The sequence below is a fragment of the Eublepharis macularius genome, chromosome 1 (genome assembly GCF_028583425.1).
Source record: "Eublepharis macularius isolate TG4126 chromosome 1, MPM_Emac_v1.0, whole genome shotgun sequence".
Classification (NCBI taxonomy): domain Eukaryota; kingdom Metazoa; phylum Chordata; class Lepidosauria; order Squamata; family Eublepharidae; genus Eublepharis; species Eublepharis macularius.
The window spans coordinates 134611819-134626011 of NC_072790.1; the positions used below are offsets into that span (position 1 = coordinate 134611819).

The following is a 14193-nucleotide window of genomic DNA, read 5'->3' on the forward strand; positions in this document are numbered from 1 at the left end:
CATTTGGGCAAAGCAATGCAAAATTTACAGTGCAATCCTGAGGGTGGTGATTGAAAGCGCTCAGGGAGAGAACTAAGGCTTACGCGGGCATAATGCGCACTTACACGGGTGTAACTCCCTGTCTGCTGGTGGCCACCCAAGGTGCACTACCGCAGACGGGCTGCCCCCAGCGGACACGCTTGCTGGTCAGATGGAGGCGTAAAGGCGGCACAAGTTCCTGTGCTGGCGCCAGAGGGAGTGGGGCAGTCTGCAAGTTAGTCGGCTTCTAAAGCTGCCCCAGACCTGGGAATTCCCCTGCAGAAGCAGAAAGTTACGCCACAAAAAAGGCAGTGTAGCCCATAAGTGTCCATTGACCGGGAACACTTGGGCCCCCTGCCCGGCGCCCAGCCCCACCCATGTGATCCGACGGGGCACAGGAAGGCAACTACCAAGGGAACCAATCCGCATGAGCCCCTGTGGTGGACAAGACCCCCTCCGCACACCCAATCAGCTCACCAGGCATCCTACATAACCCACAGCTGTGCTGTCCATGAACCTGGAGGCTCTGCCTAGCAGCCCCCTGCTGCGGGGACTTAGAGCGCTAGGCAGGAGAGTGGGAGATCATGGTGGCATGCCATGAGTGCACTGGGGGGACTTAGCGGAAAATAGGGAGCACTTTGCACTCACTCAAGGGAAGAATAGCAAAGTCCAGAATGTCTGACTAACAACAACCATCCAAGTCCTCTTGCAGGTTATCTGACTCCACAGAATTCTGGCTCAGGAAGGGGCGAGGGAACACTGACAAGTAAGAAGGAGCTGAGGAGGCAGCTACCCTGGCTCGCTGATTTGTGCCAGCTGCCCCCCTCACCTGAACCCTCCCGAACACCAGCCTCTGCCGGTGAGGGTGGACGGCGGCAGCACCTGCCTGCCACAGAGACAGTTGCCTGGAAAACTACTCCTGACACAGCCATTTGGGAGGGGGTGCCAGATACCCATTTGGGAGCTCTGTTCAGATCCCTCAGTTGGGGCCCTTCCTGGCAGAGGAGGATGTGCAGCCGCAGGTTGGGCTGACTGAGTATTCGTAACTCCCTGTTGATGGAGGGTGCTCAGCCCCTTGACTTTCTCCCTCACAGGATAAGACCATCCCAACACAGACTGCTTTCTCACCAGAGGGTCATGTATCATTTGGTTGTGGGTTCCACCTGTGACACTGGAGCTGCTGCTGCCACTGCTCCCAACCATGTACACCCTCCCCTAACATTGAAGACTGGGCTTGGCCTTGGATCGGGCTGGGTCTCTTGCAACAGTGGAGTTCCAGATCTAGTTCAAGGTGTTAACTCTGGTGTTTAAAGCCCTCCATGGACTGGGACCAGCATACCTGCAGGACCACCTCTCTCATTATGTCTCTTGCACGGTGCTGCGCTCTGCAGACAAACAACTCCTGGTGGTCCCTGGCCTGAGAGACATCTGTCTGGTCTCCACCAGGGCCAGAACTTTTTCTGCTCTGGCCCCAGTCTGGTGGAACACTCTCCCACTGGAGAGCTGGGCCCCGAGGGACCTATTACAGTTCTGCAGGGCCTGTAAAACGGAGATGTTCCACTGGGCCTTCGGTTGAGGACCAGACAGTGTCCCCCCTTATTCCATCTAAGATCACCACCTCTTCTATGACTGCCCTCAGCTATGCATTTTGCTGAGCACTATGACCTATGCACGTTTTTGATCAGTATCTAAAGTAGCCTATGTAAAATGGCGCCTGGAGTATTTTAGTGTAAATTTTAAGTGTGTTTTTAAAGTTGATTATTAACTTACAGTATTTTATTGATGATGTGAGCTGCCCTGAGCCCATTCGTGGGGAGGGCGGGATAGAAGTTAAATAAAATAATAATGGCTTACTTTGTAAACTGCTCTGAGTGGGCATTAAGTTGTCCTGAAGGGCGGTATATAAATTGAATGTTGCTGTTGTTATAAAATAAATAAATAAACACATCTGTTTTCCTTGCAGACACGTCACACCTCATCTGCGAGACCAAGGAGCATGGCTGTTCTAGCCCCTGGTGATCCTCCGCAAGTACCGGTGCAGGAAGCAGGTCCCCAAGGCAGCCTCCATCTCAACCTCGCCCCTGCGAAGGCGTGATGAGGAATGGATTTTGCGGCTCTGACTGCTGTGCAAACTGCCTTTGCTCCCTTTCCAGCTGAGGGGCATTGGCAAGACAACCTCTTTACCTTTTCCAGTTTAATAAAATATGTGTTGAAAAACAACAAACTACTGTCTGTTCGCTTGCTGCCAGTAGCCCCCCTTCACTACCCGTAGGGATGTCTTTTCACACATCTCAGCAACTGATTCCTGGCTCAGGGCTGGGATGGATGGGGTGGACTCTGTTGCCAGAAGAAGCAAGTGTCCAATGGCGCCAAGGGGCCCCATCCAGCGTCCCTGCTCCCTTCCCTCCCTCAATGTAACTTCAGGCAGTGTTGTGGGAATTGAAGTGTGGCCCATGTATGTCTGGCGGGGCGGGGGACACCACTGAGGACTCTCATTCTCTGACAGAGTTGCTGGCATCTGATAAGCCAGGCAGATGACCACTGCATATGGGGGAAGGAGGAGGTTTGCTGCCCAGCAGTGGGGTATGTGGAGCAACATCTTGGGATCTTTGGGACTCCTCCTCTGGGAGGCTGGACCACCCTCCTTTTTGCTGTTTGTCGAGGCAAGGTTGTACTTGGGAAATCTGGCGCGGGGAGGGCGTGGACGAAGGCCCTCGGAGCAATTTCTCTGGTCCCACAGGCTGTCAGTCCACTCTGGGGGGCGTCATCCCAGTACTGGAGCATGGCTCTTGTGGTCCAATCTGTGTGCTCCTTGCATCTTTGTGATGCAGCGATGTGTTCAAATGGTGCCACCACAAGTCTCTGGGTGTTTTTCACTCCCATCACCTCCAATGGGCCTTCTGGCCTCTCGCATGGTTTCCAATGGGCATTCCTGTCACTCGTTGAGGAACCTGCCCCCGCTCCAGGACCTGGGAGCTGATCCCAAGTGCTGCAGGCTGCGAGTGTGGCCCTTGCTGGGCCCTGTTGCTTTTCTGGGCTCACTTTTCAGGGAAGGGGTGCATCTTCCTTGGAGCAGCAGCAGTGGTGATGGAGTTTGCAAACGAGTGGTGTTTCTGCTGCCAGCCTGCCCCTTGTTGGGAATGGGGTTGGACAAGCAGGTGGGCAAACACTCCATCTGCACCATCAGTGTCCCACCCCCCTGAGGAGGGCTCCTTTCAGGGCAGGCACCTCTGCTGGGGTGCAGCAATCCCAATTGTGGAGGTCTCTCCCTGTGGAGACATGCAGTGACATCATCACGCAGTCTAGGTGCGCGTGCGCAAAGCACGCGTGCATGGGGGAACATCAGCCCTGAAGCTGCCTCAGGTGCCAGAAACCCTGGTGCTGACCTTGATTATGTGCCTCCAAAGGAGGACAACTGGAAGAATGCAAGGCTAGAGCAATGAACTCAGAAACACACAGCTAGTACCATGTCTGTGAATGAGTTCTTCAGAATCACAGGAGTCTTTCATTTATTTAGGCCAGCACACTCATGGTTCTCTCACAGCCCACTAGTACGCTTTGATACAAAGTCTGGAAATTATTACTGTATGGTCCCCAACATACATTTTAAGATGTGGAAGACCTATTCCATAGCTAGCAATAAAGACAAAGGAGAACAAGCCAACAAAGCCATTCTCATTTTCCTCTTCCCGTTCCCAGAGCTGAGCATCAGGGCCTTTGGGAACAACATTAGTTGCATTTAGCTACCAAACATAGGCATAGGAATATTTGCAAGACTAGAACTATTTCTATAACAGCACTGTAATGATTTCACATTATACTAACACAGAGTAGCTGTGTTATACTTGGGTGAGCAACAACCAACTAGCACACTCTTAAAATAATGTACTTTGATTTTCCGTTAAATGTTAGTTTTAGATGTCTGAAGCTGGAAAGGCAAAACAATTTCTAAAGGGTTAGAAACAAAGCAGGGAGCCAAAAAGAAGCAGAAAGCAACTATTTTAAAATGTTTATGAGTTTGAAAGCAATGTCAACATTTTTTAAGAAATTACTCCAGAGTACCAATTTCCAAATAACAAATGTAGAATTAAATGCAATATTCAATGTCATATCTCAAATATATATAGTAATATTTTATACATAATTCATTTCTAAAGTGGCCTTTGCTGCTGGGTAAGTGGCCCACCCTGATCTACATACATTTTTATACCAGAGAGAGACTCAAATGCTCTGACTGAAAGCTGAAATATTAATAACTCACACATTTCCAAGACATTTCTAACCTTCTAAACTGTCCTAAATCAGTTGGCTTGGAGTAATTCTGCTTAGGATTGTGGTACATAAAGCTTCTTGGCAATATTCTTTTTCAAAAAAAAATCACCAAACTTAATTCTAAAAACTAAATTGAAACTTGCTGGATACTTACCCTAAAATAAGTGAGCCAGTTACTTTCGCAATTTTCCCTTAAAAATGAAAAACTCAGTATTATATACATTGTGTTTGCAAAATGGCAGGTTTTAATATATAAAAACACTGAACTATTTAATTGTATCAGAAATAATAATGATTTTTAAAAATAAATAGTTCAGACATTAACGTTGCAAGCTTATCCATGCTTAGCTGAGAGTAAACTCCATTGAATCCTATAAAATTTGTATCTGAGAAACAATGGCTCCTAGACTCACCTGGGGGCCAGGTTGCGGGCAATGAGGGGGAGGTGGGTGGGGAGACAGTGTGGTGGCTGCCATGTTGTGGAGGGGGCAGGGGAATGACCAGGGGCTGGGGAAGCATGCCCAGGCTCATCTAGTGCAGGCCTCTGGTCTACAAGGCTGGCCCCCGCCCCTCAGCACTTGGCATGTGGCGGCATCCCACCCAGCCCTCCCTTTCGTCACAGCTTTGGGGTTAGTAGGTGGCGTATTGAGCATTGGGCACCAATCCGTTTGGGGGGGAAACAGGGCCCTCAGGCTCAGTTTCCCTATTATGGGGATCCCCATAAGGGGTCTGGGGAGTGAGGAATGGCTGGTGCATGCCCAGTCGGGGGCTGTCAGTCCGCCTCACTCCCAGGTGACAGGGGGTGATCCACACAGGGGTGTACACCCACCTGATATCCCACTGACTGTCATCCCATGGTTTCCCCCCCTCAGCAGGGGTCTGAGGGGGCGTGTGGGTCATCAGCTTGGCAGGCAGGTCAGCCGATGCTCGGATCTGTGCCCTATGCGTGCCTTTGCTCCTTGAGCTGTAATCTCAATAAAGTTGTGGCCTTCTTTACCTCCAGCACTGTGTCCGTGTGTTTTTGTTGCCATGCCCCCTCCCCGCTCACCTCCCCCACTCAGCACTCGCCTGCAACACATGGTTCAGATCACAATGTACAAGCTACAATCCCATGCATATTTGTTTGGAAATAAAGAACCCACAGAATTCAGTGGAATTTATTTCCAAATACTCTTGTATAGAATTAGGCTGCACATAGACATTAGTTACTTTATTTATTTCCATACATATAGGTTCCTCCCATCACCATCCAGGCAAGTTTTAAATTACTAATCATGGCTGTCCTATCTCCCAGTTTTAAAGAGTTTCACCACTGTGATCTATGTTCACTTAAATGGCATTATTCAACATGGTTCTTCCAAGTGTCTGTCATTCAACAGTATGTAATAGCTTTTTGTAGTAGAAAACAATGTGTAATGCCTCCAGTGTTTAAAAATTACTAGTTAGTCCAGCATTCACAAATGATGGCTTGCAATTCACCAGATGATTACATAATACACATAAAGAGATTACAAAATTGCTGGAAGAAGGCAGAAGGTTATTAAGACCTATGAAGTACTGCAACATACACAATGAAAAATAATAAGCTGCGTGCACAAGTGGCTTGCAAGGAAATGCACACAGTGAAAACCCTAACTGCATGAACACATCTTGTTTCAGCTAACAGAAAATGAAAATCCCTGTGAAAGCAGAACTACCGGAGTGTGGTTAATATATGAACTATGTATTGTCTTAATTAAAAAATCATCATTACTTTCCTTCCAAAATTTGAAAAGAAAATTACAGTAATACCTTCCTTCATTAACATAACACTTCCTTGCAACCTTGTAAAATGCTCCATCACTGCTATATAACAGTGGAGTCTCTCTGTTTCTAGCACCAACATTGCTTGTCATGTGGTCTGCTGGGGTGCCAGCAACAATGCACAGAAGTTGAGTATTATGCCTACAGGGAAAATTAGAATTCCTGGTCCCAAGTGAGCAAGAAATGCCTTCCTAATTTCCCTATAGAGTTGGATCCTGCCCTGCAACAGAGGAAGAAAAGTTCTACTTAACATAGTTCTGTTTGTGCAAGATATTGCATAAGAGCTTCTGTAAGGCCAAGTGTTGATTCTTCATTTCCAATCAAGGTTGTTGCATTAAAAAATACCACAAAACAATTTGATGCAGTCATTATAGTCCAATTTGGAGGCGCAATATGATTTAACTGAAGAAAGTCATTATGGAGGAAGGGTTGCTGAAATATGTCTTGTGCAAGTGGAAACACAGGAAATGCAAGCAGTGCTTTATTATTATTACTACTTAACAACAACAACAACAGATTTATATATTGCCCGTCAGGACAATTTAACATCCACTCAGAGTGGTTTACAAAGTATGTCATTACTATCCCCACAACAACAATCACCCTGTGAGGTGGGTGGGGCTGAGAGAGCTCCTAGAAGCTGTGACTGACCCAAGGTCACCCAGCTGGCTTCAAGTAGAGGAGTGGGGAATCAAACCCAGTTATCTAGATTACAGTCCCACGCTCTTAACCACTACACCAAACTGGCTCTCAGTACTTCCAATGACTTTCTTACATTTCTGCTTTCACAAGAGGAATGTTCCGTGGGACCCAGCCTCTAGTATTTATAACAGTAAATCCCACATAAAGAGCTCAGACAATATTACTCTCAAATCTTTAAAATCCCTAAGAATCTGAAAACTGGGCATATACTTTGCAACTCTATAGAATGGGGACAAAAAGCCCTCTAAGCAAATATAATCTGGGCTTTATAATTTAATATGCATTTCTACAAAAAATTAGTGCTGTGCTAGTCATAGATCAGAAATCATAGAATTAAACTTACTGATATCTTTCCATGATTTGTCTGTTTTAGCAACTGACTGAAAAGTTCCAATCTTTCTACAGCAAATCCCACAGTAAGCAGCCAGCGTCATTCTGTAGAGGTATAAAATGATTATGAGCAGCACTACTTATAAACAGCTTTCTCTTTCTCTCCAATGCCATCTACCAACTATCCAGAATTGCTCTACACAATGCAGGAATACTATAGTATTCTTCAAGGAACATTTACACTCCGTCATGAATGCTCCCACTATCCAGGATTCCATAGATAATTGGGACTTGAAATATATTTTGCAGGAACAGATCACAGCCTTCATTGTAAGCAAAACCTACAACTGAAAGACTAGTATTTCCAGGTATCTGATATTTTCCTGAACTGGAAGCGTTCTTATACCCACCAGCATTAATTACACTTGGTAGGTGCTCATGGCCCTTTCTTATATACCAATCACCACTTTGGGGTCAGGAAGGAATTTTCTTCCAGGCCAAACTGGCCTGAGATCCTAATAGTTTTTTGCTTTCCTCTGGACATAGATCAGGGGTCACTGGGGAGGTAGCTGTGAATTTCCTGCATAGTGCTGGGGTATGACTAGATGACTCTTAGGATCCCTTTCAGCTCTATGTTGCTATGAGTCTGCAGCTTCAGTCCACTTATACTGAAACTCTGTACATCTTGACTGGAAGGAAGAAAGCCCAAAATGTGACATGCAGTCTCCTCTAGAAGTGGGTACTTCTGCTGTACTTCTATATACTAGAAGGCTGACTGGAAGAAAAACAAGGCCACAGAAGCAAATCATGCAGTGATGTATCAGACAAACCTCCTTAGCAGTTATAAAGTGAACTCAAAGAACCTTTGATTAGTTCTTGCCTCACACCACTGTGTCCCAGCACACAGGAAGGCTAGACAAAGAACAATAGTGGGTGACAAGGTTGTTTGGAAACCATTTTGGCTTTGGCAACAACATATGGTGAGAATAAAATACAGAATTACACTGCTGTGTTTATGTAGCTTTATCCCATTGTAAAGGATAAAAGTTCACCATATCACTCCTTCACTTTGCAACAGCTGCAAGCAAACCAGGAATTATTTTGTCATGATCTGCAACCCTTTTTGTTTACTTCTATCTAGATTGGTTTTTTTTGCACATGCGTGCATGCACACACACAAACTCCTCAACTAGTTTATTTTGAGGCAGGTATCATTTATTTCAAGTAAACAATGTACACTCTTGATCCTATGCATGCTTCCTCAAAAATCCCAAACTCAGGGGCTAATGTCTATTAGGCTACAATCCTATGCATACTAATCAGGGAGAAAGTTCCATTGAACATGGTGGAATTTATTTCTAAGTGCATCCTAAACATACTTACCAGGGTGCAAGTATAATTGAAAGTGGAACTCCTCCCCCACAGATAAACATGTAAAGTGTTGTATGTAAAAGGAAGAGAATTATTAAAACTATTTGTATTTTCTAGCTGATGTTACACTTTACATATACATTACATCAATGGAATAATTAGTGAGGTAGTCACTTGTGGAAATGGTCTTCGATCAAACCAAGGAAACCTGTCGTAGTACTAGTTTTACTGGAGCCTGCAAACCAGGTTAGCTGATGTCCATCAAAAGTTCTTGAAAAGACATGAATGTGTGTGGAAGTGAGGACTAATTCCAATTCTTATTTAGTGACTTGGGTAATTTTATTCAGAGAACATATTTTTATTTGGTTTAGAAAAGAGGAACGCATTCTTCCACACAATCCATCCCTATGCCTGTTTACTTGGAAGTATGCCTCATGGAATCCAAAGGTAAATATAGCGTTTTAGTCAATTGAATGAGAAATAATCAGTCTTTAATAATAATTAGTCTTTAATATGCCACCACGCTTTTATTTTTCAGTTCAGTAGGGTTTTCTCCCAAACGGGCGTGCACAGACCCCTGTTGCAAAGCCTACACTGTAAATTGTTTATTCCAAGCAATAGATGGGACCACAGATCCCTAATTATAACATGGCCCGTGCAGTAGCTGTGTGTGACCCTCCACAACACAACAATTTCATCCCCATAAACTTAGTTTGGATTGACTTCTCCCCTCTACCGCCACATACCCGCACCTCCTCATCCCCCCTACCTCTCCATCTCTGGTCCCGTCCCAGCTCTCAACGACGACACGCCTACGCTCTGGATTGAGGGCGACGCCACCAACTACCGCCCCATCCCTAACTACGCACGCGCACCCCCCCCTTTCAGCCAATCGGATAACGACAGAGGCGGTGCGTGCTCCGCTGTAGGGGCTGCCTCAGTTTCGGCCTTTGGGCCGCGCCCGCTGCTTCCGGTGACTGAAAAGAAGCGGTTGCGCCTTTTCGTTGTCAAGGCGACGTCGTTCTTCAGGTGAGGGGGGAGGTGGCCGGCCGGCGTAGCTCTCATTTAGCACTTGGGGCTTCTGGTTCTGTTCTCGTTTTTCATTTTCTACCTCCCCCCCCCCCCCGCCCAATTTACACACAGCCCGTTTTGCATTAACGGGCAGAGGCTGACTTGACATCGTAGATAATCCTAAATGATATTGGCAAGGCCGGAATTCTTTTCTTTGGTTACACAAATGTGCTAATACTCTATCATGAACTATTTTGCTTCTTGGCACACTCAGCGATGTGGCTGTTTAATGATCCTCTAGCAATGAAGAGTATCAGTGGCATCTTAAATATATTGTGATACATGCTTACGGATTCCTATGTATACTCATCAGAGAGAAACATACTGCCCCTCAGCCCATCATTATGCGCTCAGTGGTTTCCATCCCTGAGAACAAAGAAATAAATGAAAAAAATGGAATTGAACTGCAGTAAATTCCAGAAGCGGAAGCATGATAGTAAGAATGATACTGAGTGCACATATTCAAAATTGTTCATGTATATTATCTTGTAATATTTACAAAAAACCATACAAAATAGATCAGTATTTTAGTTCCAAGGACATCTCTAGGGTAGAGCATGGCTTAAATGGGGCCGTGGTTCAGGTTTTGCTTTGCATGCAGAAAGTCCCAAGTTCAGTACCTGACCACTCCAGTTAGAAAATGATTTGTGATCACTAATTCAGATATCATTTCTGTCATAACCCTTGCTTTAAACAAGCCATATTTATTTTTGAATTTATTAAAGCATTTTTACCCTGCCTTTCCTTGTGGTTCAGGGTACCTTATAATAATAGATTTAGAAAGTTTACAGTTAAAATCAAAATAAAATAATTCCCAAATCGTCTCTCTGGCAAACAGACAGGGCTTTCTAAAGCTCTCTGAGGTGGAAACTTCCCTCACATCTTCAGGGATCCCATTCCACAGAGCACGGGCCACTGTGGAAAAGGCCTGAGCTTTGGTTGATGCCAGATGGACCACTCTGAGAACTGGGATCACCAGCCAATGGTTGTCTGAAGAGGGTATATGGTCTTAGGTAATGAAATGCTTTAAAAGTCATAACCAGAACCTTGAATTGAGCTCAGAAACAGACAGGCAACCAATGTAGTTGTTTTAAAACAGGCAATGTATGTTCTCCATGGCTAGCCCCTGCTGGATTCTGTGCTAGTTGTAGTTTTGGGGATGTTTTCAAGGGCAGCCTCCCTCTGAACATGTTGCAGCAATCCATCCAAGAATTTACAGAAGCACGGATCAGCATGGCCAGATTAGCCGAGTCTAGGTAATGAGGAAGTTGGTGAACCAGATGCTGCTGATAAAAGACACTCCTGGCTACCATGCCAACCTGAGGGTCCATGAGTACCCCCAAGTTCTTAACCTGCTCTGAAAAAGTCAGCTTCATCCAGAACAAAATGATTAAATCTCTCTAGATGATCTGCCTTCCTGATGAGTATTACCTCTATCTTGTTTGGATTAAACTTGTTCTCCCTTAGCCACTTGACCACAGCCTTAAAGCATATTCCCATAGCCTCTCATTAGCACGTGAAACTGCTTTATACCAAATCAGACCATTGGCCCATCTAGATCAGTACTGTGACTGGCAGTAGCTCTCCAGGGTTTCAGGTGGAGAAAGGCCTTTACTAACACCTGTTTCCTGAGATCTTTTAATGAAATGCTGGGGATTGAACCTGGGACGGTCAGTATGCTGAGTATGTTCTTTATCACTAGGCATAAACACAGGAAACTGCCTTACCCTGAACCAGACCATTGTTCTATCAAGGTCAGTATTGTCTCTTCTGACTGGCAGGGGCTCACCAGGGTTTCAGGTAATGGTCCTTTACATCACATACTATCTGATCCTTTTAAACTAGAGTGGTCAGATACTTAAAATGGGGCTCTTTGCATGCAAAGCAAATGCTGTACCCTGAGCTACAGCCCCACCTACTAAAATTGTATCATGATTTTGTGAAGGTATGTTTTTCATTTTTTCTATGTCTTAGGACTTGATATTGTTGCAACGATGGTGAATGTCTTGAAAGGAATCCTTATAGAATGGTAAGCATCAATGCTTTTTGTTCCTAATATGCAATATACCTCATGCAAGAAGTGGGTAGGCCAAATGTTAGTTTTATTACTGTGGATAACATTAAAGGTTACTAGCAGAATCAAAGTTTTGACACTGCTGAGAGGGACAAGGAATGGAAGAGGACAAGGGTTGGATGTGAACTAGATATTTTGGGGCAGCACAAGTTGAAGTTAGATGAGGTTTCACAATCTTGACTAAATATTCTGTGTCCTGGTTGTAAAGGATTTATGAGCAAGTTTTTATGTGAAATTTTTAGTCCTGGGAAGAAGGGGCTAGAGCATTCACTATCAAACAACTGCCATTTAGACTCACCAGATAAAGATAATATATCTCCAGTGAGTAGGAAGAAGAAAAAAAGTTCTAATTGTATTTTAAAATGTAAGCTGCTTTGAAGACTTACGCTCAAAAAGTGGGATATAAATATAATAACAGTATGCAAAATAGTCGTGATTATACTTTGTGTAGCTCAGCTGAATTCAGGTACACTGCGATCCCGTTCACTGTAACTTTGAGAGCAGGGTGGCTTTGATTTAAATCACGATTTAAATCACTGGTCAGCACGACTAGATTTAAATCATGGTTTTCTACATAAAGACTCCTCACACTTAGCTTCTTGTGCAGATCTATTCTACTCCCAACAATCTTCTGTTCATTGAATGTTTTGAAACTTAGCACTTAAGAGGTAAGGGTTGGTTCTGTGTGGAAAGATTTGCAAAGGAACAATGAGATTAAGGTCTTTTTCTCAACTGTGTTATGTTTATTTTATAACCTTTTTGCTATGAAGAAGAGACATGATCTCCGCAAACACAAATTCATAGTTTTGAGAACTGTAAAACCAAGCATCTGTGATAATATCTTCTAGATAGAAAAATTGTCCAATAATCTTACAGAAACCTCTGGAAGAGTGTGACATTGTGAATGGATTAATGGAATTCGTTTGCCAAAAAGTTTAAGCATTGCATCAATATACAGCCTCATGCTACATGATTAAAAATGAATCCTTATTTCATGATGATAACCTTTGGACTATAATGTATCTTAAATAGAAAACTATCTTTAGATAGATTTTTCCTCAAAAAAAAGTTTTGTTAAAAAAATCTGATTTAAATTCCAGGATATTTTTAATTATATGGTGATTCCTAAGGAATGAAAATTATATCTCTTTCCAAAGCTTCCTAACCTTATAATTAATCTTACACTTCACTAGAGGTTTTTGTTAGCCCCCACCCCAAGATTTATCAGTGTCCAGGACTATGAAGGTACTTTACAAATAATTAATTTACACACTCACGCATGAGCATGTACCCCTCTTCCTAATCTGCCTTGCAGCTCATTTACTTACTTACTTACTTACTTACTTACTTACTTACTTACTTACTTACTTACTTACTTACTTACTTACTTACTTACTTACTTACTTACTGCATTTCTATATCACTTTTCCTTGCCACTCAAAGTGGTTTATAGTCAGGCAAGTAAATTAAAGCTTACAAGAATCTTGACATATTAAAGCATTAACAAAATTAAGCACTGTTAGAATCAGTCAGAGGAAAGCCTGTCTAAACAATACAGCCTTAATACACTGATAAGTCATGTGATATGACCATAATTTTATTTGTATCATTGCAGTGACCCAGCCATGAAGCAGTTCCTGCTATACTTGGATGAATCCAATGCCCTGGGGAAGAAGTTTATCATACAAGACTTGGATGAAACACATGTCTTTGTATTAGCTGAGATGGTTAACTGCCTCCAGGAGAGAGTGGGAGAGTTAATGGACCAAAACTCTTTTCCCATTACACAGAAATAGACAGTGGAACTTGGATTGCTTTTGTCAAATGGCTGTCAGTAGGTGTGGAACTGAAACTCTGTATTTCTCTCTTACTGATTTGGAGGGGTTAGGGTAGACATGATCACTGTAATAAATGAAGTGATTATTTAAAGTCAGTGTTCATGAATTCACCTTGATTGTTTTCAGTGTGGGAGATACAGATCATGATCCTAAAAAGTGTTTTGATGGCAGCAAATAAAAGGGTATCATCACAAGTGACTTCAGGGTGTACTAATTTATTATATTTTCCTGTATAATGGGAAAGAATCACGGTTCCTTCCCTGTTACTGTTAGTTGTAATTATCCATAATAGACAAGATGACCTTAAAGAATACATGTTTTGAAGATATATACCTGCATTTTCACATTTCTAGTGAGTACAGAACTGACATCATAAAACAGCAGCAGGAGTACCCAGTTTCAAATTAATTGAGAAGCTCTGCAAAACATAGTAATTTTAAAAGCCCAACAAAAGGAGACTAGTGTGTATGCTTTATGTACTTTCATTAGCAGACTATTCCGTAAGACAGTAGCTGCAGCAAAAAAGAGTGTGAGCCCTGTCAGAAGCTATATTTATTTTGTTTTATTTTTATTTTATTCAGCTTATACCCTGCCCTTCCTGCAAGCGGGCTCAGGGCAGCTTACAACATGAATGTACAATTAAAACATCATAACAGCATAAAAACCAGTTTAACAGCTAAAATCCAGGCAGTTTTAAACAATACCAGGCTACTG

General features: G+C 43.5%; 2 protein-coding genes across 3 annotated transcripts in view; one reads left to right on the top strand and one right to left on the bottom strand.

Moving 5' to 3' along the window:
- The window catches only part of SERAC1 (serine active site containing 1), a 41626-nt gene extending 32348 nt beyond the window's left edge, over positions 1–9278 (bottom strand). The window contains exons 1-3 of the mRNA XM_054982968.1: positions 9266–9278; positions 7139–7230; positions 4445–4481 (exon numbers count right to left, since the gene is read on the bottom strand). Coding sequence (XP_054838943.1) covers positions 4445–4481; positions 7139–7230; positions 9266–9273 — 137 coding nt within the window. The 5' untranslated portion in view covers positions 9274–9278. The remainder of the gene's footprint in view (positions 1–4444; positions 4482–7138; positions 7231–9265) is intronic.
- Positions 9279–9402: 124 nt separating this feature from the next.
- GTF2H5 (general transcription factor IIH subunit 5) lies at positions 9403–13677 on the top strand. Of its 2 annotated transcripts, XM_054987601.1 has the most exons (4): positions 9403–9525; positions 11270–11321; positions 11542–11596; positions 13257–13677. In XM_054987601.1, exons 3-4 carry the CDS (start codon positions 11562–11564, stop codon positions 13435–13437), a joined length of 216 nt encoding a protein of 71 aa, XP_054843576.1. In that variant the 5' UTR covers positions 9403–9525; positions 11270–11321; positions 11542–11561; the 3' UTR covers positions 13438–13677. The 2 variants fall into 2 exon arrangements, with proteins under 2 accessions (XP_054843576.1, XP_054843572.1); XM_054987597.1 differs by lacking the exon at positions 11270–11321.
- The last annotated feature ends 516 nt before the right edge of the window (positions 13678–14193 follow it).